The 22,431-nt window shown below is 33.1% G+C and overlaps 8 protein-coding genes across 8 annotated transcripts; 3 read left to right on the top strand and 5 right to left on the bottom strand.

Annotated features, from left to right (window-relative positions):
- Window positions 1-2,389: 2,389 nt before the first annotated feature.
- Window positions 2,390-2,836, bottom strand: MONOS_12357 (uncharacterized protein; the record flags this gene model as incomplete). The annotated part of the gene is made up of 1 exon (XM_067864971.1): window positions 2,390-2,836. The coding sequence occupies one exon, from the start codon at window positions 2,834-2,836 to the stop codon at window positions 2,390-2,392; it is 447 nt and encodes a 148-aa protein (XP_067727499.1).
- A 5,399-nt stretch (window positions 2,837-8,235) lies between these two features.
- Window positions 8,236-8,823, top strand: MONOS_12356 (uncharacterized protein; the record flags this gene model as incomplete). The annotated part of the gene is made up of 1 exon (XM_067864970.1): window positions 8,236-8,823. One exon carries the CDS (start codon window positions 8,236-8,238, stop codon window positions 8,821-8,823), a length of 588 nt encoding a protein of 195 aa, XP_067727500.1.
- A 33-nt stretch (window positions 8,824-8,856) lies between these two features.
- MONOS_12355 (uncharacterized protein) lies at window positions 8,857-9,345 on the top strand (the record flags this gene model as incomplete). Its single annotated transcript, XM_067864969.1, has 1 exon — window positions 8,857-9,345. The coding sequence occupies one exon, from the start codon at window positions 8,857-8,859 to the stop codon at window positions 9,343-9,345; it is 489 nt and encodes a 162-aa protein (XP_067727501.1).
- Window positions 9,346-9,450: 105 nt separating this feature from the next.
- MONOS_12354 (uncharacterized protein) lies at window positions 9,451-11,556 on the top strand (the record flags this gene model as incomplete). Its single annotated transcript, XM_067864968.1, has 1 exon — window positions 9,451-11,556. The coding sequence occupies one exon, from the start codon at window positions 9,451-9,453 to the stop codon at window positions 11,554-11,556; it is 2,106 nt and encodes a 701-aa protein (XP_067727502.1).
- Window positions 11,557-18,413: 6,857 nt separating this feature from the next.
- MONOS_12353 (uncharacterized protein) lies at window positions 18,414-19,151 on the bottom strand (the record flags this gene model as incomplete). The annotated part of the gene is made up of 3 exons (XM_067864967.1): window positions 18,414-18,531; window positions 18,696-18,914; window positions 18,979-19,151. 3 exons carry the CDS (start codon window positions 19,149-19,151, stop codon window positions 18,414-18,416), a joined length of 510 nt encoding a protein of 169 aa, XP_067727503.1.
- A 389-nt stretch (window positions 19,152-19,540) lies between these two features.
- MONOS_12352 (uncharacterized protein) lies at window positions 19,541-20,563 on the bottom strand (the record flags this gene model as incomplete). Its single annotated transcript, XM_067864966.1, has 1 exon — window positions 19,541-20,563. The coding sequence occupies one exon, from the start codon at window positions 20,561-20,563 to the stop codon at window positions 19,541-19,543; it is 1,023 nt and encodes a 340-aa protein (XP_067727504.1).
- A 60-nt stretch (window positions 20,564-20,623) lies between these two features.
- MONOS_12351 (uncharacterized protein) lies at window positions 20,624-21,481 on the bottom strand (the record flags this gene model as incomplete). The annotated part of the gene is made up of 1 exon (XM_067864965.1): window positions 20,624-21,481. The coding sequence occupies one exon, from the start codon at window positions 21,479-21,481 to the stop codon at window positions 20,624-20,626; it is 858 nt and encodes a 285-aa protein (XP_067727505.1).
- Window positions 21,482-21,514: 33 nt separating this feature from the next.
- MONOS_12350 (uncharacterized protein) lies at window positions 21,515-21,862 on the bottom strand (the record flags this gene model as incomplete). The annotated part of the gene is made up of 1 exon (XM_067864964.1): window positions 21,515-21,862. The coding sequence occupies one exon, from the start codon at window positions 21,860-21,862 to the stop codon at window positions 21,515-21,517; it is 348 nt and encodes a 115-aa protein (XP_067727506.1).
- Between the last annotated feature and the right edge of the window lie 569 nt (window positions 21,863-22,431).

Here is a 22,431-nt window from a genome sequence, read left to right on the forward strand (position 1 = left end):
TCTCCTAATTCTTTCTATGTATTTATATTCTTCTGTTGATGAATTTTTTTTGGTAAATATTGTCCAATTTTTATGTGCAATGTTTATTGATTTAATTAAGTGAGTGTGATGTGCTAAAAACAAAAATTAGATTGAGGGGAAATGAATTTTCGTTTTTTTCAATTAAAGATGAAATGTAATTGATTATCATTTAAATTATTCGTCACATTTGATGTGCAAATAATAGTTTCGCATCTTTCTTTTTTTCTATCTGATTCCTTTTTGCAACAAAAACAATTTCGAGGAATTGTTATTGGAGTTTGTTTAAGGCTTTCTAAAATCTATCAGATTATTGATTTATTCTTTTATTGTTTGGCTATAAATGTTAATTTTGAAATTAGATTTTTAGAATGGATTTAAATACAGCATTTTTTTTCTTTTTTCTTTTCATGGAAGTTTTTAAGCCAGAGTTGCTTTTTGACTAAATTTTATTTTCACTTAATTTGTGAAAGAAAATTTATGATGTGTGGGTTATTTTTTGAAAAGTCGGAGATGTTCAATATCTGGTTTTTTTCATGAAATGCTCCTTGTTTGAACATTTATTTCCAGAAATCCATCGAATTTTTCCTCCATGCACTTATTGAAACATCAGATTTGTTTATGTATACTTATTTTCAAAATGATAAGGTTTGATGGAATAATTAATAAATAATGTTCGTATTTATTAAACCCATATATCAAACATCTGCGATTTTTCAAAAAGAAGAACCCACATTTGTTTTTATAAAGTGGACCACCGTGACTTGAAAAAAGAAAATAAAAACAATGACAAAATGACTGAGAAGTATTTGCAGATTTGTAAAAAATGTTATTTTTTTAATGTTTCCACAATTTTCGATAATGAAAAAATATTATCAATAAATCAATATGAAACAATTCAAGATATTACGAATAATATATCAAATTTTCTATTTTGATAATAAAACACACAACTACTATTTTTTTTGAATCAAAATGTTTGTTGAGGAATTATTTTGTCACATTTTGTAATTGACCATCAGTGACGGTCACTGACAAAAGTGAAAATGATAAATATTTCAAATGCAACAAACTAATCTTTTTTTCACTGCTTTATGAAATCTTTGACAGTTTTTGCATTTATTTGTTTTATTTGTTTTTTATTCAATTTTTATTTTTATTTTTATTTTTTTAATTTTTTATTTTTTAATTTTTTTTTTGTTACAGACAAATGAATTTTTAACTTGTTGTGCCATCGAGGTATTATTTTTTTTTATAAAGGAACAATAATTTATTTTTGTTCGCCTCAATCCCATTTCAAATTTCGATTTTTCTGTTGATCTTCAATTTTCATAAATGCTTTTTTGATATATCAAGATAATACTTACATGATGTTGAAGTGTGTCATGAGGTTATCTACAATTCCAGCAAATTCCTAAGTAATGAAAATTTATATATGATCATTGAGATCTTTTGAGAAACAGTTAATTATTTGTTGATCTGTTTGAAAAAATCCATAATGAATTTTTTTTGTGTGTGTTGGTTTTCAATATTTGATCTTGCAATATGGAAAAAATAAAAATGATTTCAAGGAGAAAAATGCTTGTTTATTCGAATTTGAGTTATTTTCGAAATGGAAAAAATATCAATGAAATGAAAAAAATACGTTAAAAATTTGTAATCGTTCACCAATCAAAATGACATAAAAAACAAAAAGTACTTCATGATATTAATTATTAAAAAAATTGAAAACAGTTAGAAATTTTCTAATCAGATTCAATAACTTTCAATAAAACAAAATTCTATCACTTAAGCATAAAACATTCACCAAATATCAACTAAATGTCAACAATTTTGAACAATAAAAGATATTAGAAAAATCAATACTATAACAACAAACTTGTGGTATCAAAGACAATTCCAAACAAAAAAGAAAACTTATACAAAAAGTTCAAAAACAAACTTGTCTATTTTCTCTCCGTTTTCCATCCACCCTCTCCTTTCTGATATTTCTCTAACTTTGACTCAAAAAGATTAAATTCAACAGAGAAAAAAGGCAGACACAGTGACAAAACATCACTTCACACTCTCAGCTATTCTCCTTTCCAAAATTCTTATCCAAAAATCATTGAAACTATTCACAATACCCATCAAAAAATGAATCTCGATTAATACAAATATAAGCGGGACTATTACCAAGTGAAAATCTGGACATCATAGGGATAGAAACAGTTAGAAAACAATCGGATTCTAACTGCTGTACACCTGGGAGGCTGTTCGTCGTATCCAGGTCCGGATAAAGCAGCCCAGAGGCTGCAGTATTAAATACGAACAGTCATGACCAGCACCCTTCCGATAGAGTGCCAGCTAAGCATGCACAACAACTAGTTTCTTAATAGGGGACACCAAAAGAACAATTTTGAGATTCATTAAAAGAAGAAGAGTCAAGAAGAAGCTCAAATCTCCTTGAAAGAAGATCTTGAGAAGATTGAGAAAGAAGAGAAGAGTTAGATGATGTGATATCAGAGTGAAATGACTTTCTTGATCTTTGAACTTTTTCTTTCATTGTTGAAGATTCGAGGGCAACCAGAGAGCGTTGAGGAAGATATCCAACAGCAGATGCGCAGACAAATGAGCCCTTGCGCTCAAAGTATAAATAGTCCTTCATGTGAGGGACTGACTGTGATGGCCATGAAATTTGCTGAGATGGTACATACTCTTCAAAGAACCTCTCATGCTCAAAGTTATTGACAGATGTTGAAGACGGTGAAGAGTTCGATGATGATGTTGAGAAAATGTTTGATTGTGAAGTTGAAGAAGCTGATGTCGAAGTGTTCATATTGTTTTCGAAGAAGTTGATCAAATCATGAAGTGTAGTGATGTGTTCAGTTGAAAGATTGTTGTCGATAGAATTAACTAATGCACCAAATTCACTATCACAGATATTTTTTCCATGGTGCTCAGCGAAGAAGTTGAGTTGAGTATTTTTCTTTTTGAGAAGTTTCGTTTGTTTGGAGAGGATGAAGTGAAGAAGGAAGCGATTTCGGTTGTGTGGTCCCGAATCGCAGAAGAACTTAAAAGTATGAGTGTGTGAGAAGAAGTGTCTATTGATCACAGATTCCAGACACTCAATAACAAATCTGTGATCATTTGAGAGGCAGTCTGAGAAGAAGTTGAATGTTCTTTTTATTTGTTGATTATTAATTTTTTGAAGTGAGATAATTGTGAATTGAGATACTTGTTGATAATTGAAGAATTCTTGTTAAAGTTGATTTTTTCTGATAGGGAGTTTCCACTTCTCTTTGAAGTCGAAGACGAAGACTGCTTCTCCCTCTTTCAGATTGTCGACAGAAGATTGATAATGTTTTCGTTGCATTTCTGCAACAAGACGATGTTGACGAAGTAATTTAAGTGCATGAAACTCAGCAGAAGAAAGTCCATTTTTGTTTTGTGAAGATTTGAGTTTATTCTCCAGATAGTTGAGTTTCTCGCACATTCCGCAGAGATCTGTTCGTCTTTTCGCTTTGGAGAAGTTTGTTGTCTGTTTGTAGAAATGGGAAAGAGAAACTTTAATGTTTGTTTCTTCTGCAAACTCACTCCACAGTTATGTTTTGGGCTTGAAGATTAATCTCTTTTCATTCGGAGAAAAGATGCCCGTTTTCTTTCTTTTTTCTTTAAAAGCTTCCAATCCATAGTTTGATGCGATTGATAATGATAGTTGTGGGATGAAAGTTGTTCGATGAGGATGTGCGATGATGACGATGATGATGTTGTTATTGTTGATGATGATGATGATATGTAATTTGAAGTGGTATAATTTGATTCTGCAGAAGAGGAGGATCCTCCAAATTGAATTGTTGAAAACGTTGGTTTTGTTTTTTCTTTTGTGTAGAATGAAAGTGAAGGAGTGTAACCTTGAGCATAAAGATCCTTCCATGACTTTGAAAATTTTTGGATATCAGTTCTGTCACATCAGCTTCATTACAGATATTCCATTTGATATCGTTTCCTCTCTTCCTTTTTACGACAGCAATGTAATTTCCATTTCTTTGATCCAAACGCTTGAAGAGAATTTGCCCAACGAGATGATATATGATGATTTCCTTTTTGTTCTTTTGCGTATGTTGAACGTTTTCTGTTGAAAACCCTTTGATAAACGATCGCTGGTGAATACGATCAGTTTCAATCAGAAGTGTTTTTGAAGGAGCAGAGCAAGCAGAGTCAGTGCATTCGTGACAAAGGGCCAGCACCTCTGGAAATGCAGCCATTTCTTCCCATCTCTCAGCACAGCATTTCTCTTTGCAATCGTTGCAATATACAGCATTTTTTCCGTTCAGTATCTCAGTCGAAAAGATAGAAGATAGACCTTTATGAGGAGAGGATGAATTGATGACAACATTGTAACAAATATCATTGAAACGATTTGATATTTTTTTGCATTTTTGGCATTTGAAATGAGTGATTAAAACAGGATTGAAAGTGTCCTTGTTTATCAACTCATCTTTATGAAGAAGTTGGTGAAGATTGTCAAACGCCTCAGTGACATTTTGTTGCTGTCTGCTTCTATATCCACAAAAGTCTTCCCATTTATAAATAAGCGATGGGGCCCACGAACGCACTTTTGTTCCATCAATGAGGATTTGATTACAAATACTCATCATTCGAAAAGATAATGTCTTTTTTGACTGTGGCTTTGAAATGATTGTTTGTTTTTGTGAAGTGATTAAAGATATGCATTGAAGAAGAGAAGCCAAATAGCAAGTGTTTCCATGATTTTTTTTAAACCTTTCTGAGTTTTTGATGAGGCGATTGCAGCGGTTTTGATACTTGTAGAGGTTGATGGAGAGAATGAACAATTTGAAGGATGAAGATCCATTGAGTAATTATTTGAAATGATATTCGAATTATTTTCATGATTTGAATTATAACTTTTATCTGAATGTGTTTTTTGTGGAGTCGGAGAAGTGTCATTCTCTTCAGAAAATGAAGAAAAGAGATTTTGAAATGCTTGAGGTGGAATAAAAGTGGGTGAAGTGGCATAATCAACTAATTGCTCATTCACAAACACATTATCATTCTGAAATAATGAAGAATTAATTTTTTCTTTCAATTTTTTTGTAATTGATATTTGTGAAGAAGTAGTTTTTGATTTGTATATTTTGTGAATAGGAAATGGAGATGGAGAAGAGTGACGTTTGTGATTTGAATTTTGATTTTGATTTTTTTGTTGAGCCCCTTTCTCTCCTTATTGGAGTACTGATAGGGGCATCAACAGCTTGAGAAGGAGAAGAATTTGAAGAAGGAGAATTTTTTTCTGAAATGGTTTTTGAATTTTTATTTCGTTGAGAAAATGTTGAAGAAGAAGAAGATTGTTTTTTTTTGAAGAATTGTTTTCTGTGATTATTTCTTCTTCCCAAGCTGCTTCGTCAATAAATCTCTCATAGTATGGCTCTGCTCGCTGCTTTTTCTTTGCAGATTGAAGCGAAGTTGAAGCTTCAGTTAAATGGGCCAACATCCAGTTGTTGCCCTTTTCCCAGTCCTGTTCATTTAAGCCTAAAATAAACAATGAAAATAGTTCAAAAAATTTTTAATAAATTCAAACCACTTTTGCAAGAAGGAAGATGAGGTTTTTGAGGCGGGATGATAAATCCTTGGTTCTTTTTGAGCGTTTGCTTCGCATAAATAAATTTTCCTTCTGTGACATCATATCCATAGTCTTGCAAATCGGATAATGATGTGTTGCGAGACAGGGCTTGCAGCATTGTTGTCTGAGTGTGCAACGGAGTGTTGTTGTACACCACAGACAGGTCTTCCAGCAGCTTTATATGATATTCTGTTCATGAAAAAAGAAACATAAATATATGTCTAAATTTTTTTGAAAAGTTCCTTTCGTTTAATTTTCAAATAGAATTATAATTTCATATTTCGATCAAATATCTGTTTCCACTTGCCAAAATTTGCTATTATGAAAATAAAATCTTGATAATGTTTATTTTTCCATTTCAGCGAAATTTAGTCAGTGGGTACAGAAATTTGATCGAAATATGAAATTTTTGTCTTATTTGAAAATTAAACAAAAGGAACTTTTCAAAAAAATTTTGACATACATAAAGCAGAAAATTATCAAAAACACAATTCATCATTTTTTCAACATAATATTAAAAAATTAAAAACCAAACCATTCAAATACTTCAGAAAATCATTAATTGCTGAAGATGATTGCCTGTAAGTGTAAAACAAATTGGCAAGTTATGAATCAACTTCATCACCACCGATGCGTTCTATTTCTTTCTAAAGAAATTTAGATCATGAATTAAAAGTTGATTCAGGTTTTATAATACACATATTTTATTTTGAAAGTATTTTCATAATAGTTAAATGATAATATATATATTTATATATATATATGCTGTTGTTCAAAAATTAAAAAATTTTATCAAATCATTTTTATATTTTAGGGCTTTGAATTAATTCCAACAAAAATTGACGAGTCAAATATCCAAAGATCTTCCAAAAATAAATAATTCCTATTTATAACTATCCTTCTGAAAATTTCTGAAAATTCAAAACTAACATGAATTTTATCTCCTTTTCCATATTATCAGAAAAAAAAAATTAACATCAAACAACGAAATAATAATTTTTTAAAAAAAATGAAAAAAAAAACATTTAATAACAATAAATTAGCATCTCTATCACTATTAAAATATTATTAAAAATAAATAATATATATATGAATATAAAATGTCACAACAAAAGTTAAAGTCGAAATTTTTGGAATAGTTATATATAAAATAATCATTAATTTTTTCAAAAAGTTGTTTTTTCAATGGTGAAAAATAATAAACAACGAAAATTCATTTCATCGATTGAAATTTTATTATTGAGTTTTTTTTTAAAAAAAAAATGTTTCAAAGAATATTCATTATGTAAATTGTTCAATTTGATCTTTTCGATCAATTAAAGATTTTAATAACTTGGAAATTTGCAGAAATCGTTTTAATGCTTATTGATCACTTCTTTATAACATATTTACCATTAACAATCAAAAAATAAACATTTATGCAAACTGCAGATCAACGAAAAATACGAAATTCGAAATGGGTTTATGGTAAGAAAAATAAAATTTGATTATCTTTTGAAAAACTTCTTTTTTTGACGAAATTGATTTATACATTACTCTATTCTTAGTTTAATTTTTCTTCTTCTATTCAATTCTTCAAAAGATACATCCAATTCACTTCTCTTCCATTAGACATAAATGATGCTGTTCTCTCCTTCGCAGCTTCTCGTTAGAAGCAACAGAAGAAAATTTTTTCTCAACCTGTTGGAAAATTTGAATATTTCTTTTCTTCTTCTTCTATTCCACCTCCTTCCTCTTCTCTCTCTTCCAAGATATTCACACACAATCCTCTTCGATCATGTTGGTTGTAGCAAATCAGCACTGCTTGTGTTGATTCTGGGAGAGACTATCTGATTGGAGGGGAAGGGATTTTTGAAGGGAAAAGTGGGGCATAGGTGTATTTAAGGTTCAATTCCAATCCTTGTTTTTTCTATAAATCATTGTGATAAATAAAAAGTACATTTAATAACAAAACATTTGTATGGACTAGAATTTTGAAATTCGTTTTGTTCCTTAAGAAAAATCAATTTTTTAAAATCACCCATAAATCTGAGTATTTTTTCAAAATTTTGATAAAAATTGATAATTTTGAAACAAAAAGTTGATGAAAGGTCGTTAATTATTATATACACTAACTTTATTTATGATTTTTTTAAAAATAAAGCATTTAAAAAAATAAATTAAAAAATTCAAATATTTTGATCAATCCCACAATTAAATTTTTAATGTCTAAAAAATTGGAATTTGCTTTCTTTCGTCAAGAATTGAACCCTCGCTTTCGAACATATAACAAATCATATATATAAATGTAGTTTAAAAGTATGTGATGAATAATAATCAATATCTCATTCAAATCTTTATGTTTTTTGATTATGATTTTTAAGCTAATCAATTTTGTGCAGTGGGAGGATATTAATGTTATGAAATGTTGGTAATGAAAATAGAAGCTCTAACAAGGTGTGCGAAACATTATTTTCAATAATAAACACTGTTACATTAAAATTTTTGACAAAACGAATAAAATACCATTTATTTTCTTCTGGAAAAAATAGATGTTAAATGATATAGCCGATTTGAGTGAAAATTATGCAAAAAAAGCACAAGGTTAAAAAGAAATGGAGTTCATTGGGATTGTTATTCCATCAAGTTTCAGTAAAACAATCTCAGCAGTGATTGAATCGAGCACTCAAAATGGCGTGCTACACATGAAGAACTGTGAAATGAGTGTGATTGGAGGGAAGCAAAACACGATTGGATATTTCTTGATCAAATCAACAGGAAAAATGATTAAACTGGATTCTGTCACGATTTCAGATGCAAAATCAACGGTTTCATTGTTTTCAATTTCACTTTCATCAGGAAGTGTGAACGATCAAGAATTTAAAGTGAGGCTGTTGAATTGCACACTGGAAAGATTGGAGATTGATAGCACAGCAGCAGTTGATGGAGAGGCAGCAGTATTTGGAGGGAATATGGATGTTGGGATGGTGATGAATGGAAGTACAGTTGATGGGGCAATTTCGAAGAAGAGTGAAGAAGGAGGAGCACTGAAGATAGCATTGAATGAAGGAGGATACATTGCAATTCAAGAGAGTTCATTCACTGGATGTGTTTGTGAGAATGAGAACAATGGAGGAAAAGGAGGAGGGATATATCTGGATTGCAGTTCAAATAAAGAAGCATTTCAGCTTTCATCGATATAATTTTCAGGATGCTCAGCAACAGTTGGGAAGAACATGATTGTGAAGAGCAGAAATCTGGTGAACAGTGTGAATATAGAGCGTTTTGCATTTGATTGCTCAGAATACAAGGATGATGGGAATGCATTTGTTGGGGAAGATGGAAAATATGAAGAAATGGGACTTCAAGTGTTTCTTGTTTCTCTGAAGTGGGTGGTTGTGTCTGTGTCGAATGGTGGGTTTGACACATTTGGGTGTGGAAGTTATGCGTTTTTTTGTCATTCGATATATCATGGCCTGGCGCATCATACATCAAAATCTGTTCTTCTGATGTTCATTGCGGCAATGAGCGCAATTGAGGAAGAGATTAATTTGAAGGAAATGAGTTTGAGCTCGAAGAGCAGAGAAACGTGTGAAGTTGAAGTGAAATCAGAGATAACAAGTGAAAATAATTCTTTGATTTCAACAGCAGGAACAGTTTCATTGATGAGAGTGAACTTTGTGTTTGATTCGAATTTCATCTCTCAACATGGATCACTGATGTAGCCAGAAAGAGGGATTCTTGAAATTATGAATTATTCGTTCAGTTCAAAACAATCGGCTGGAGAAGGAAGTATAGAATTAGCAAGCATTCCATTTCACATTATAAATATGGAAAAAGGAGAATTACAACTTGAGGGATGCACAATATCAAATCTCATTCTTCATAAATCAGCGTTATATACTTCATCTTCACTTTCATCAGTCATCGATTCATTAAAGATTTGTAATTCGACAATTGAAACTTCTTTGATAGATATTAATGAATGCGGACAATTAACAATCAAGGATTTCAATACAGAAAATATCACAGTTGATGGAAATGAAGAATCATTGATATCTTGCTTAGCAATGAAAAAGACAATTCAATTGGCAAATTGCACAATAGGCGGAGTCAGTTCAAAGACCACAAAAGGGAAATTGATGAAATTGGAGGATTGTTTGGATGTGAAAATGGACAGTTGCATTTTCGATGGGAGTTCAAAGGAAAGAAATGAGCAATATTTGAACGAGGAAGAAGAGATGTGCAGCTGGGATGGATCTCTTGTGGATGTAGTGAAGAGTTCAGTTTTGATGAAAGATACAACAATCTCGAATTCAGCTGAAGGTGGAATAACAATGAAGGGAGGAAATGTGATAATTGAGAAAGGAGAGTTTATGAACAATAATCCATCAATTGAAGGATATCCATCACTGAGAAGAAATATAATCTGTTCAGATTCAGGAGCATTGAATGTGATGAGTTTGAAAGGAGGAGATGGTTGGAAGGATAACACATCACTTTGGATTTTGAATGAAGGATGTGCATTTGAAGGGATTGCTTCAGAAAGGGATTCATCATTCTTCATTCCAGTTCTGGAAAGCGTTGAAGCAAAAGAAGAGACAGATAGAACGAAACTGATATTCAAAGGAATGCTTCTTGTTCCATGCAATCTGTCATTTTCAATTGTGAAGAGGAAAGGAGGAGAGAAAGAGATTGAAAAACATGATTTTGATTCAAATGGATTCTTGTCAGAAAGAGAAGTCGAAGGGAGTGTGGGAAAAGATCTCATCAGCTGTTGTGGAGATGAAATCGAGGTGAGTGTGCATATTTTGTTTGGGAATGCAGAGAATCCTTCATCAACATATTCATTCATTCTGAAGAACAAAAGTGAGATTGAACCAAAGGGGGATGAAATAATATCAAAAGGGGAAGAACAAACTGAACGGAGTTTGTTTGCCTTCATTGGGTGCATTATTGTTCTGGTGATTTTTGTTGGTTTGTTTGTTGTGGTGGTTGTGTTTCTGCGAAAGAAACTGAAAGAATCAGAAGAGAAAGTTGAGAAAGAGAGATTAGAAAACGAGGAGATAATGGGGAAGATTGAGAGGAGGAGAAGAGAAGGGAATGAAGGGAGCTTTGAGATGAGTGAAATGCCATCGACATTGCTGGAAGGGATGACAAGCCAGATTCCACTTCTCATTGACAACGATGAAGAAGATCTTCCAGAGCCTCCTTCAATGACTGATGGAGAGCTGAATGAGAATGATCTTCCAGATTTGGAATCTCCATTTCCATTTTCCGAGAATGCTTCTGTTTCATTGGTACCTCAATCTCATCCACTCAATGTAATATCAGCAAAGAAGCCATTTAGAGAAAAGGAGAAAAAGAACATCAAAACATTGCATTCTGTGATTCATTCAGTGCAAGGTGATTTCACGCTGGGAACAAGATCGATGGATGTCATTGATGGGAAGGAAGTGGTAAAAGTAGTGGCAGAGCTATTTGAGCATTTGATATCAGTTGGAGATGAAAGAGTGGAAATGATGGGGAAACAATTGTGCCCATATTCAATCTTTGTTGAGGAAGGAAATGATGAAATATTTGTTTTGACAGAGGAATTGGAAGATGAAAAGGAGAAGAAAGAAATGAAGCGATGGAAGGCACCAGAAGAAGGAAATGAAGATGATGGAATAGAAAAGGCAGTTGTTTTCACACTTGGACTGATTCTGCATGAGATGACAACCGGGGAAGTGCCATTGAGTGAATGTGAGGCAGAAGAAGCGCAGGAGATGATGAAGGATGGGGTGCGACCTTTGACAGAAGGAATCGAAGGAGAAGATCTTATTGAGCTGATGGAGAAGATGTGGGGAGATGAGCCAAATGGCAGACCCACTTTGGCGGAAGTGATTCAATTGTTGACGGAAATGATATCAAACTCTTTTTCTAACGACTATTGATAGTTTAATCAATTCACCAATTGTTGAGAATTTTGAATGATATTTGTTTTTCAATTTTTTGAAATTTTTATGAAAGTTTTGCTGTTTAATTTTATCTATCAATAAATCAAAGTTTATAACATCTTTTAAAAAATTGCAGTTGATGATCACTGCGTATGAAATACAGATGAGTGAATGTTAACACTATTTTTTCATTTCTCTTGAAAATTGAACAAACGAATTACGAAATGATTTGTGAAATGAAAAAACAACTGCATAAAGTTCTGTTAACGAATAAAATGAGATTTTTTTCATTTAAATAACATTATAAATATGTATATAACAATATACAAAAACACTATTGATAAACATTTTTTATATTTCATTTATTACTTAAATATGATTTGATTATAAACATCAAAGAATAAATAAAATATTAAATATCATTCGCTGCATCCTTTAACATTATATCCATACATTCAAATTGTTTTCTGTTCGAAAGCGAGGGTTCAATTCTTGACGAAAGAAAGCAAATTCCAATTTTTTAGACATTAAAAATTTAATTGTGGGATTGATCAAAATATTTGAATTTTTTAATTTATTTTTTTAAATGCTTTATTTTTAAAAAAATCATAAATAAAGTTAGTGTATATAATAATTAACGACCTTTCATCAACTTTTTGTTTCAAAATTATCAATTTTTATCAAAATTTTGAAAAAATACTCAGATTTATGGGTGATTTTAAAAAATTGATTTTTCTTAAGGAACAAAACGAATTTCAAAATTCTAGTCCATACAAATGTTTTGTTATTAAATGTACTTTTTATTTATCACAATGATTTATAGAAAAAACAAGGATTGGAATTGAACCTTAAATACACCTATGCCCTTTATTTTCATCTTCCTTCCTTTCTTCTTCTCAGTGTGAGCTGAGATATCTAAAGAAGAGCAATAAAATGCTGTGTCTTCGGATCGTTTTCTTTCATAAAAGCGTCTGAGAAGCTTTAAACAGTCGGCAAATTCGGTTGTGAAGATAAGTGGATGAACATCAATTATGGAACAGTGGAGATTGAAATCTCTCGTTGCAAAAGTTGTTGTTGCGAAGTGTGACAATTCTCCAGTGTATAGAGAAAGAAGCAGAAATGAAGTAGGAATTGAAAGGAGCAAAGGGAGATGAAGTGGAGGAAGAGGGGGATAAAAGAACTTGAAGTGAAATAAAAAGAAATGAAAGAGGAGAAGGAGAAGGAAGAAGATTTGGTTTTGGAAACGGGCGCAGAGGATGCTGATAAAGAAGAGGATACAGCAGAAAAAGAAGGAAGGAAGAAATGCAGATTGGGATAAAGGAAAATGAAATAGAACATACATCATTTGTTGGAAAATGACACTTTTTCTAATTGATTCAACTCTAAATAAGCTTTATCATTCATGTGTTGTGTAAATTATTATTTTCATAAACAAAATTCAAAAGCATCAATTTAAAATTAGCGAAAATGACAATAGCTTGCTTATTAAGAACACTGATACTAAGTGAATTTGAAATTTGAATATTCAAATATTAAAGTGCCGCTCAGAAAACTTGTAAATTCTTTTTTGATAAAAAGAATAAGCAAAGTGATGCACAACAAACAAAAACCAAAAATTCGATGTATGAAACAAAAAGAAATGTGATGACGTTCTAAACAAAACATTGTTTGGAGAAATTCACTCAAAATAATAAATGAAAATATTGAAGTTGATTTGACAAAAATGCTTTTTCTGCAAAAAAAATTATCACCTTCATTTTATTCACTCTTCAATCTCTGAACTTCCCAACAAGTTCCGTGGCATTCGCAGTTGAGCGTTGCTTGTCATCCAATGTGGTGTCCTTCAGGTCAATTGCATTTGTAATCTTCACCAACGCTTCCCTTCCACCAAAGCACCCAACAAACTCTCGACGCAGCTTTCTCAACATCGTCCGTTTTCCTACCGCTTCCAATAGGTTCTCACGAACACCATTCTCGTATGAATTCCCACTCAACCTTCTCAGGTCAGGACTTTCTCCATTCACAATCTTCTACACTGCCACCTCAGCCTCGTATTCCCCAAATGGTATCTGAAGCGTCATGCACTCTCACGCCATCATCCTTATGGAAAACTCCACCGTCTTCTTTGTCGCGTGCCCCTTTGCACCATTTAGCAGCTCTGACGCATTCCACCGTATGCTCTTCTTCCAGAGATCATCTTCGTGCTCAAACATTGATGAAAGAGAACGTGATTTTGTGAATTTTAAATCTTCACGGAAATATCAGAAGAATATGTGAAAACGGAGAAGATTGAAGAGATAAACGAAGTATCAGAGTCAAATAAGCTGTCTAAGTGGAGTGTAATTCAGATTACCATTTACTCCGACAATGGCGCAATCAGCGGACAGAGAGATGTTAGATTGGAGTTTGCCTTTCATTTCGCAAAAGCAGTGAAGCACGAGATTGTCAAACTTGAACATGATATATGCAGCTGTTTGTTCTCTTTCTTGTTATGATCCAATATCCATTTCTTTCTTCTGGTTCTTTCCACAAAGCAGTTTTTACAGATTAAATTTTTGATCAATAAATCATAATTAAATAAACAATTTTTCATATCATAACAAAAGATTAAATGAAAAATAAAAAAGAATGATTAATTTGTAATTTTCCTTAGTCAAAAATGATTGTTAAAATTTAGCAACATAAAAGAATAATGACAAATAATAGAACATAAATGATAAATACAATTTCAACACAAATAATAACTCATTTTTAATTCACACTCCATTTTCAATCAAGAAAATGATTATATTAATAGTTGTTCATTTTTAGCGAATGATGAATAATCATTATCACCAAAAACAGTGTTGTGAAAAGATGTAAGAAAAACATACTTTGAAAGAATGATTTCTTCTCGTATCAATGAAAATATACATTTTTAATGAATTTACAATTTCCCTTTGAATTCTATTATAATGTGAGCTATTTTGGTTTGTGGAAAATTTTAAAAATAAAGAAATGTCTTCCGTTTGTGATAAATATCTAAATGGTGCACAAAAGTTTTTGGATATATAATTATTTATTTCATAAAATACAATAACGGGAAGATCTATAATTTTTCAAAAAGAATAACCCATATGTCAAAATTTTTTTGAAAATTCGCAAATGTTTAATTCTCAAATAAATCAAAAATTTCATATCTTGATCAAATTTCTGTTTCCACTCACGAATCTTCTTTAGAACGTTTGAAATGGCATTATCCAGAAATAACCTTTAGATTGGAGAAGTGTAGTGTATGTTAACAAAAATTACATAAAAATATGAATATTTTAATTTATTTGAGAAATACACAGTTGCGACTTTTCAAAAAGAATTACGCATATTGATAATTAAATCTGATAAAATATTATAATCATCAATCACATTTTTCATCAACGAAAACCTATTCCTCAAATTTTCAATGGTAGATGCTTGAAGGTGATAAAGATCAATAAAAGTTGGTTTTATTAATTTCAGTAATCCACATTTCTTTATCAACCTGCGTGCCCATTTTTTGCTGATTTTCATGACTTCAGGTTTTGGTGATCATTCCTTCTTTTTCTTCATCATCACATTTTCTGACTATCAAAAATGCATAATAAAAAATAAAACAAACATAAAGCAACACACAAATCTGATAATGTCTGAAATTATAAATTTGTTTGTTGATTATATTTGAGCAATTGCACAATCTTTTATTTCCTTGATTTCTTCTTTGCAAAATAACCCAGGTCTGCCAGCATGTTGAGGATCACGCCCTGCTTTTTTTGAAGCCATATGCCGGTAAATGGAAAAATGAGTAATAATTTTATCTTTCACAAGATCTGAAGGTCTAATTCCATCTTGTTTCAGAAGATAATCAACTTTTTCCACTTTTGAAGGGAGCCTGCGAAACTCTGCTGAGGCCTTAATCGGTGATTATTGATTGAAATGGAAAGGCGATGTTTCCTTTGCTTTTTTTATATGGCAAAATTTTTTTGAAAAGTCACAAAATATTAATTGATCTGAAAATCAGATCACAAATGATCAGAAAATGTTGATCATTCCGTCACCAAAAAAAAAAAAAAAAATTATAAATCAAACAAATGCAATTTGAATTTTATTCTCAAAGCAAAAAATCTCAAATTTGTCAAGAACAAAAAAAGTATTAGAAATAGTGATCAAATAACACAGAGAATCAACTATTTATATATTATTTGGAACACATAAATAATGAAAAGAAAGTGAAGCAATCCTTCATTGAGTGTTTGAATGGTATTGTATTATCTTTGTTTTTCATAATTAAAAAAAAATTTGTTTTCATTTGCAAAAGGAAAATATACCAAAGTTCTGTTTCATTGTGGAATTTTGTACGATTTTCTAAATAAAAAAGACAAAGTTTTGCTCCTGCAAACATTTTTGAATGTTGTGAAGGAGCACGAGCTGTTTCAAGCGGGGTGGAGTTGCACAAAGAACAACATTGTTCATGCCAAAAGAATGCTGAAACGTCATGATTATGGAGTAATTCGTTCATCAAAGCCCTACACTCCAACCGCTCGAAAACGTTTTCATATATCATTAATTTAACCTTTTTTAATATTTTTTGAAGCAATGACTCATTTCAATTTTTCGTTTTGTGAATGGTGGCTTAAAAAACACACCACAGAATGTTGCTTGAAAAAAAGGAAAAAACGTAATTCTGTTATTGAAGAATTGTCTGTAGATGATATGGTGTTTCTGAATACAAAGAAAGAAAAAGAAATACCAAATAAACCTTCTCCAAACTTGATGGAATATGATAATCATTTTCTTTATATAAAAAAGAACTCCATTGGAGAAAACAAACGAAATACTTCATTGAAATCCAAAGAAGAACTTGAATCAAATCAATTCATATCAAAAACAAACTTCTTTCAAAAACATAGAGATTACATTACAATAATAAACAATAAAAATTTATCAAATGTTCAATTTGATATATCAAAAGATTAAATAAGCAAAAATCAAATAAGAAATAAACGTATTAATTCTTCATAGGAGTATCGATTTTCATCACACACTGCATACTCAGCTGCCGCCTCTCGAACCATGTCTTCCGCCTGTTCATACAGCGCTGCAAGTTCCAGCTGCTCATCTGATACAATTTTCCAAACTTCTTTCTCGCATTTTCTGACTGAAATAAATAAAGGTAATCTATTTGATTATGAGAATAATATAAATGGTACTCATATGAATTTAGCAATTGAAAACTCTATAGAGAAAACATTTCATTCATCAAATATCGAAACAAAAAATTCTAAAATGAAAAAAATGATGATATCCACATTTTTGAAAGAATCTTCAAATGATATAATTGATCAAACTTTGAAAAACGGAGATGAAAAATGGTTCGAGAATGAAATACGTATTATTTATGGATCCAAATATTCGCTTTGGAAGCAAATGTTGAAGGAAATTGTTGTCAAACTTAGCTATTCGCACTTTTACGCACTTTCAAAAAATATTAGAAAATCAAAAAGAAGAGCTTATGTGTGTAATTTGTGTGCTCGAAGAGAAATATTATCGAAGATTCAAAGAATCAGACATTTAACGTTGAAGGAAAAAGAAGAAAAAAGAGTATTAGAAATTCATCAAATAATCCAGAACAAACAGAGAAATTATTATCATCAATGTATTGAAGAACTTTCATTCGGAAAAATGATTGCAATTCTCGATTTCAAACAAAACTGGTGCCTTCCAATAAAACAATCCCAGGTGAGCAGAGTTTTTTTTACGAAAAGAAAGAAATATCTCACCTGAGAGTTGTTATTTATCAATCACAACACAATAAACATTACAAATCAAGTTTCCACTTTTGTTCAGAAGTGTTTTCCAAAAACAGTCGATATTCTTTTGAATGCCTTGAAAATGCACTTGATCTCACTCTTCAATCATTATGTTCAAACAGATCGCTCAAAGTTTGGACCGACTGCGGTCCCCATTTCCGGAATGGTGCATTCCTCCACTTCGTCCTCCATCCTTCATCTTCCATTTTTAAAAAATTCTCATCCACTTCGCTTTCCTTCTTTGCTGAAGGTCACGGAAAAAGAGAGGTTGATGGAGAATGTGGGGTCCTCTCAAGAAAAGCGCAGAACTCCCGAGAGGACATCTCATCTGTTGATGAGCTAATCTCTTTTTTCAAAAAAAGATTTGACTCATCAACAAATGAGATAGGAAGTGCGCCGATCAATAGGCACTTCCTCACATACGAACCGCGGCTTCATGTGAGAGTCTCACCGAAACTGAGGGTTAAAGATTTAAAATTAAATCTTATATGGAGCAGCGAAGAAGGAAGAATTTTCGCTGCTCCATACAACGAAGAAGAAAATACAAGATGGAGTGAAGTGAGGGTTGCTGTTTCTTTTGAAAGAGCGAAGAAACAAGCAACAAGCAAGATATACTCTTGCATCTCTTCTCCAATTGGAAAGCAAACACTTTCACTTATTTTGGGAAGATTAGAAGAAGAAAAAGACAATCATTCAATATCAAAATTGCTTCCCTGCGAAGAAGGAACAGCCGAAGGAACTGATAATTTTGATTATGAACCAAGACGCACTTATTCTCAAAATGTTTGCCAATGGGATGTTGAATACGAAAAAAGAAGGAAGGAAGCTATTGTTCTCATTGATGAAGAAGACTATGAAGAAAAGATAAGTTGAACGATAACAAGCGACAATGATGATGCTAACTATTAAATAAATCTGAACTTTGAATGAAAAGAGAAGCGTGAAGATAATGCTTGTCTCCAAACGTTTTGAATATTCAAAATCTTTGTGACATATCTTCAAAATGTTCTTTTTCTCAGCATCTCTTTCAGCTCAAATCCATTGTTCCTCCAGCGGCATCTCCATCGTCACCATCTCAAATGCCTTCTGATTTTTTCTCACTGAGTCATTCACTAATTCCCTCAAATTATCTGCTTCATTCTTGACTTTTCTGCACAAAACAACATACAAAACAAATCCTTCGAAAGCAATCAGAAATATTTTCAACATTGATTCCAAAACTTTCGCTTTTGATTTTCTCGTGCAATACATTTCTTTCAAATGCAACATGAGACGCATTCAAATTGCTGACAGACATTTTCACTCTCTCCAAACTCACAATCCAGGGCTGTCACTTGTCCACCATTCATCCGAATAACGCCAACATTACCTTTTGCTGGAGAGGCATGAAGTTTGAAAATAAGTCCGTTGAGCAGAAGCACTGTTGGTGTTAGGTCATCAGTTACATTGAAGAATCCGTTGCTTTCTATTCTCAGTTCTGATTTGGCTGCAACTCCGCGGATGGTCAGCTGCTTCCCATCTCTTCTCATCTCTCTGGAAACCCAGTTGTTGTTGTTAATCTGCACAGTCGTCTGGTTCTCTTTCAGGTTTCTCAAACCCAACTTCCAATCGATCGCATGGATTCACATCGCTTCCACAGTTCGGCAACGTGCTTTTTCCTGCCTCAACAAAAATGATATCTCCTGTTCCGAAAAACAGATATTTCTTGATCGAATAGTCAATAACTGGGCTTTCAACAGAGTCCATAACCCAGAAGCTTTGCTCGGGCATGTTCAGTTCGTCAATTGTACCAAACCACAGATCTTTTTTGATCAGCGTTTCTGGATTCCCGCAAAGCAGGAATAAGTCATTTCCCTTTGAAGCAAAATTTTCTGTGAACGTGTTTGACTTTATTGAATACTGAACATTTTACATCAAATTTCAGATGCAGTCCTCCTCCAAATCCCTGTGCTCCCTGCGCTGCACAACTCTCGTCTATTCGACACATTGAATGCTCCCATTCCACCAAATGGAATCTCGCCTTAACACATAGCTTTCGAAAACACACAGCCACTGATCTCTACTCGCTTTCCCTGTCCAATAACGCCTAAAAAGACTGAGCCATTCCCTCCATTGCGAGTCACGTTCGACAATTCGCTCGATGCAATTTTCATTCAGCTTCATTCCCCGAATGAAATGACACTGCCACTTTCTAGTGTTGAGCCATTGACTGTTAGCTCCTTGATGTCGGCTGAAGATTCCTCGGTCAAGTGAATCAGTCCATTATGTGACAGACTCTCAACCGCTTCAAAAGTGCATCCTACTACAAATAATAATGTTCCTTGCCCTCTCAGCTCAACTGCTGCAATATCTCCAAAATCAATTCTTTTCAGCTCAAATTCAGTTAAATGAATTTCGCCTCCTGTTGCACAAAGAATGCTGAATTCGATTGCCTCGCTTTCTATATGCCTTGTCACTGAGCAATTAGCAATGCTAAAAGTTGATTGCTGGCACAGAATCAGAAACAATCGAGAATTTTCAACGAATCTTGGAGGAAACAAAAAAGAGATGTTTGAAATCGACACATCTGCTGCTGTTTCGACCAAGCCATCACCATCCACGCTTCCGTTGCTGCAGACAAAAATTGATGTGCCTTTTGTTGTAGCCAAAATTGAAACAGAACACGAGGCAAGCCTTGTGAAGCTGTTCAGCCGGAACGATGGAAGAACAACGGCAACACCTTGTTCTTGCGCTGATCCAAATCTCAATTCAACAACTTTGCTGATTGTGTGGCAAGACACAAATGAAAATCCGCATCCTGAGTGATAATACCCTCCATCTGTCTCGCCTTCAACGTATCCACTTCCAGATAATGAAGTCAGAAATGCAGATAAATGAATCGCATAATCTCGATTGCAGGAGACTCGCTCATACCCCAACAAATCCGTTTTGCCCATCTCCCTCCAGGAAATTTGGAAGTTATCCACTTGAACCACATAAGTCAAGTTTCTTCCATCCGCAAATATGTTGTTTCCTTTCCACGCTTTGCACTCAAAGAATGTCAGGTTTTTCAGCGAATGAATTCCATTATTATCTGAAATATGCAGATATATCCCTCCTCCTAATCCTTTTCCTCCATTCAATTCTTCACGGCATGGTACACAACAGATGCTGAATCTGGTATTCTTCACAGTTACATCCATATTCCCCTGTTTCTGGACAAACAAAGATCCGCCATTCAGCTCGTTTCCGTCTTCACATAATTAACTTATTTGGCATCCGTCAATCACAATCTCTGAGTCACCTCCATTCGCGTTTGAGTAAAGCAGTCCCCCATTTCCATTTTTCACGGTTATTCCGTTGAATTCGCAGCTCTGCAACGTGAATGAACTTCCTCCCTCAAACAAAAACATACTCTCTGAAAATGCTTTATTATTTGTTTCTGCAACAACAACAAAACCATTTGCAACAAATGTTCCACCACTAATTTTTGCAAAGCTGAAATTGATTTCGTTGCTTTCTTCTGAATTAGTTATAGAAAATCCGCAACTGTTTAATGTTAGGCTATTTCCGTTGCATTGAATGAAGGATGTTCTGGAGTTGAGCGACAATGGCAATGCAAACGTGATATTCGTCATTGTCGCTGGCTGAGTGACTGTTATTAAAGAAGATGAATCTGTTGGAAATGGAGGAGAAATCACAATTCTTGTGTTCTTTTGCGCACATTTCACTTTCCATTCTCCAGTTGTCATTTCTGTCTCTTCGCTCCAAACAAATGAAGGATCAAGCAAAATGTCTTTGTCCGATGAAGAAAAACGAAGATTGGCTGAGAATGCGATTGTTGAGCAAGGATAGCCCGAGTGGCCACATCCACTGAAGTCTCTCTTGTTGTTTCCTCCAACGACTGCTGGCAGAGGAAATGGAGCAATGAAATAGAGAGCCAGAGGAATCCCATAATCCTCATTGCCATTTTCGAAGCCCATTGCATCATCGTATTCTGCTGCATTTGTCGAGATCGTCACATTCACTTTTCCAGAATTCATCAAATCTGCCAAATTCCCCTCATCAAAAAACATGTTGTTTCCTCCTTTCGCTGCATGGTTTTTTTCAACTCCGCTCATAAAGCTGACTGAAGAAATCGAATAATCATTGAACTAACCAGCAGCCTTCATAAACAGCCCTCCCCCGTATCCGCATTGAGTTCTTGTTTCACTTGCTCCGCACTTTGAAAACGATGAGAGCGTTCCATCTTTTCCGATGCTCAGCTTTCCGCTTCCAGCAAACGAAGCATATATCCCTCCTCCACAACCAGAGCAAGCCAAACAGTTGTAAAATGTTGCCTCTCTAATCTCAACAACATTTCCCGTATTCATCACAATATTCACTGCGCTTACATTTCCATTTGTGAGTTCAATGGATTTCATGTTGATTTTTTCCATTTTCACTGTTTTTCCATGTTCAATCGTTATGGCTGCCTTGTTGTCACATACAATTTCTTCCATTGTCGTATTCTGAAGAGTCAGCGAACCTCCGTTTGCGCATTCAATTATTCCTTCATTTGATGTGTCAGTTGTATTCGAAATGGGTAATTCTTTTTGAAAAGTCGCAAATGTTTAATTTTCAAATAAATCAAAATTTTCATATTTTGTTCAAATTTCTGTTTCCACTCACGAAATTTCTTCAGAATGAATGAAATAGCATTATCCAGAAATATATTCTATATTAGTGAAGTTTGGTGAGTGGAAACAGAAATTTGAACAAAATATGAAATTTTTGATATATGGGTGATTCTTTTTGAAAAGTCGCAAATGTTAAATTTTTGAATAAATCAAAAATTTCATATCTCGATCAAATTTCGGTTCCCACTTATGCAACTTCTCCAAAGTGGAGGATATTATTTAACAATGCTATTTAACACATTCATGAAAAGTTGCATAAGTGGGAACCGAAATTTGATCAAGATATGAAATTTTTAATTTATTCGAAAATAAAACATTTGCGACTTTTCAAAAAGAATAACCCATATTTGAAAATTAAACATTTGCGACTTTTCAAAAAGAATGACCCAAAT

The sequence above is a fragment of the Monocercomonoides exilis genome (assembly GCF_001643675.1).
Source record: "Monocercomonoides exilis strain PA203 chromosome Unknown scaffold22-1379369, whole genome shotgun sequence".
NCBI classification, from domain to species: Eukaryota; Preaxostyla; order Oxymonadida; family Polymastigidae; genus Monocercomonoides; species Monocercomonoides exilis.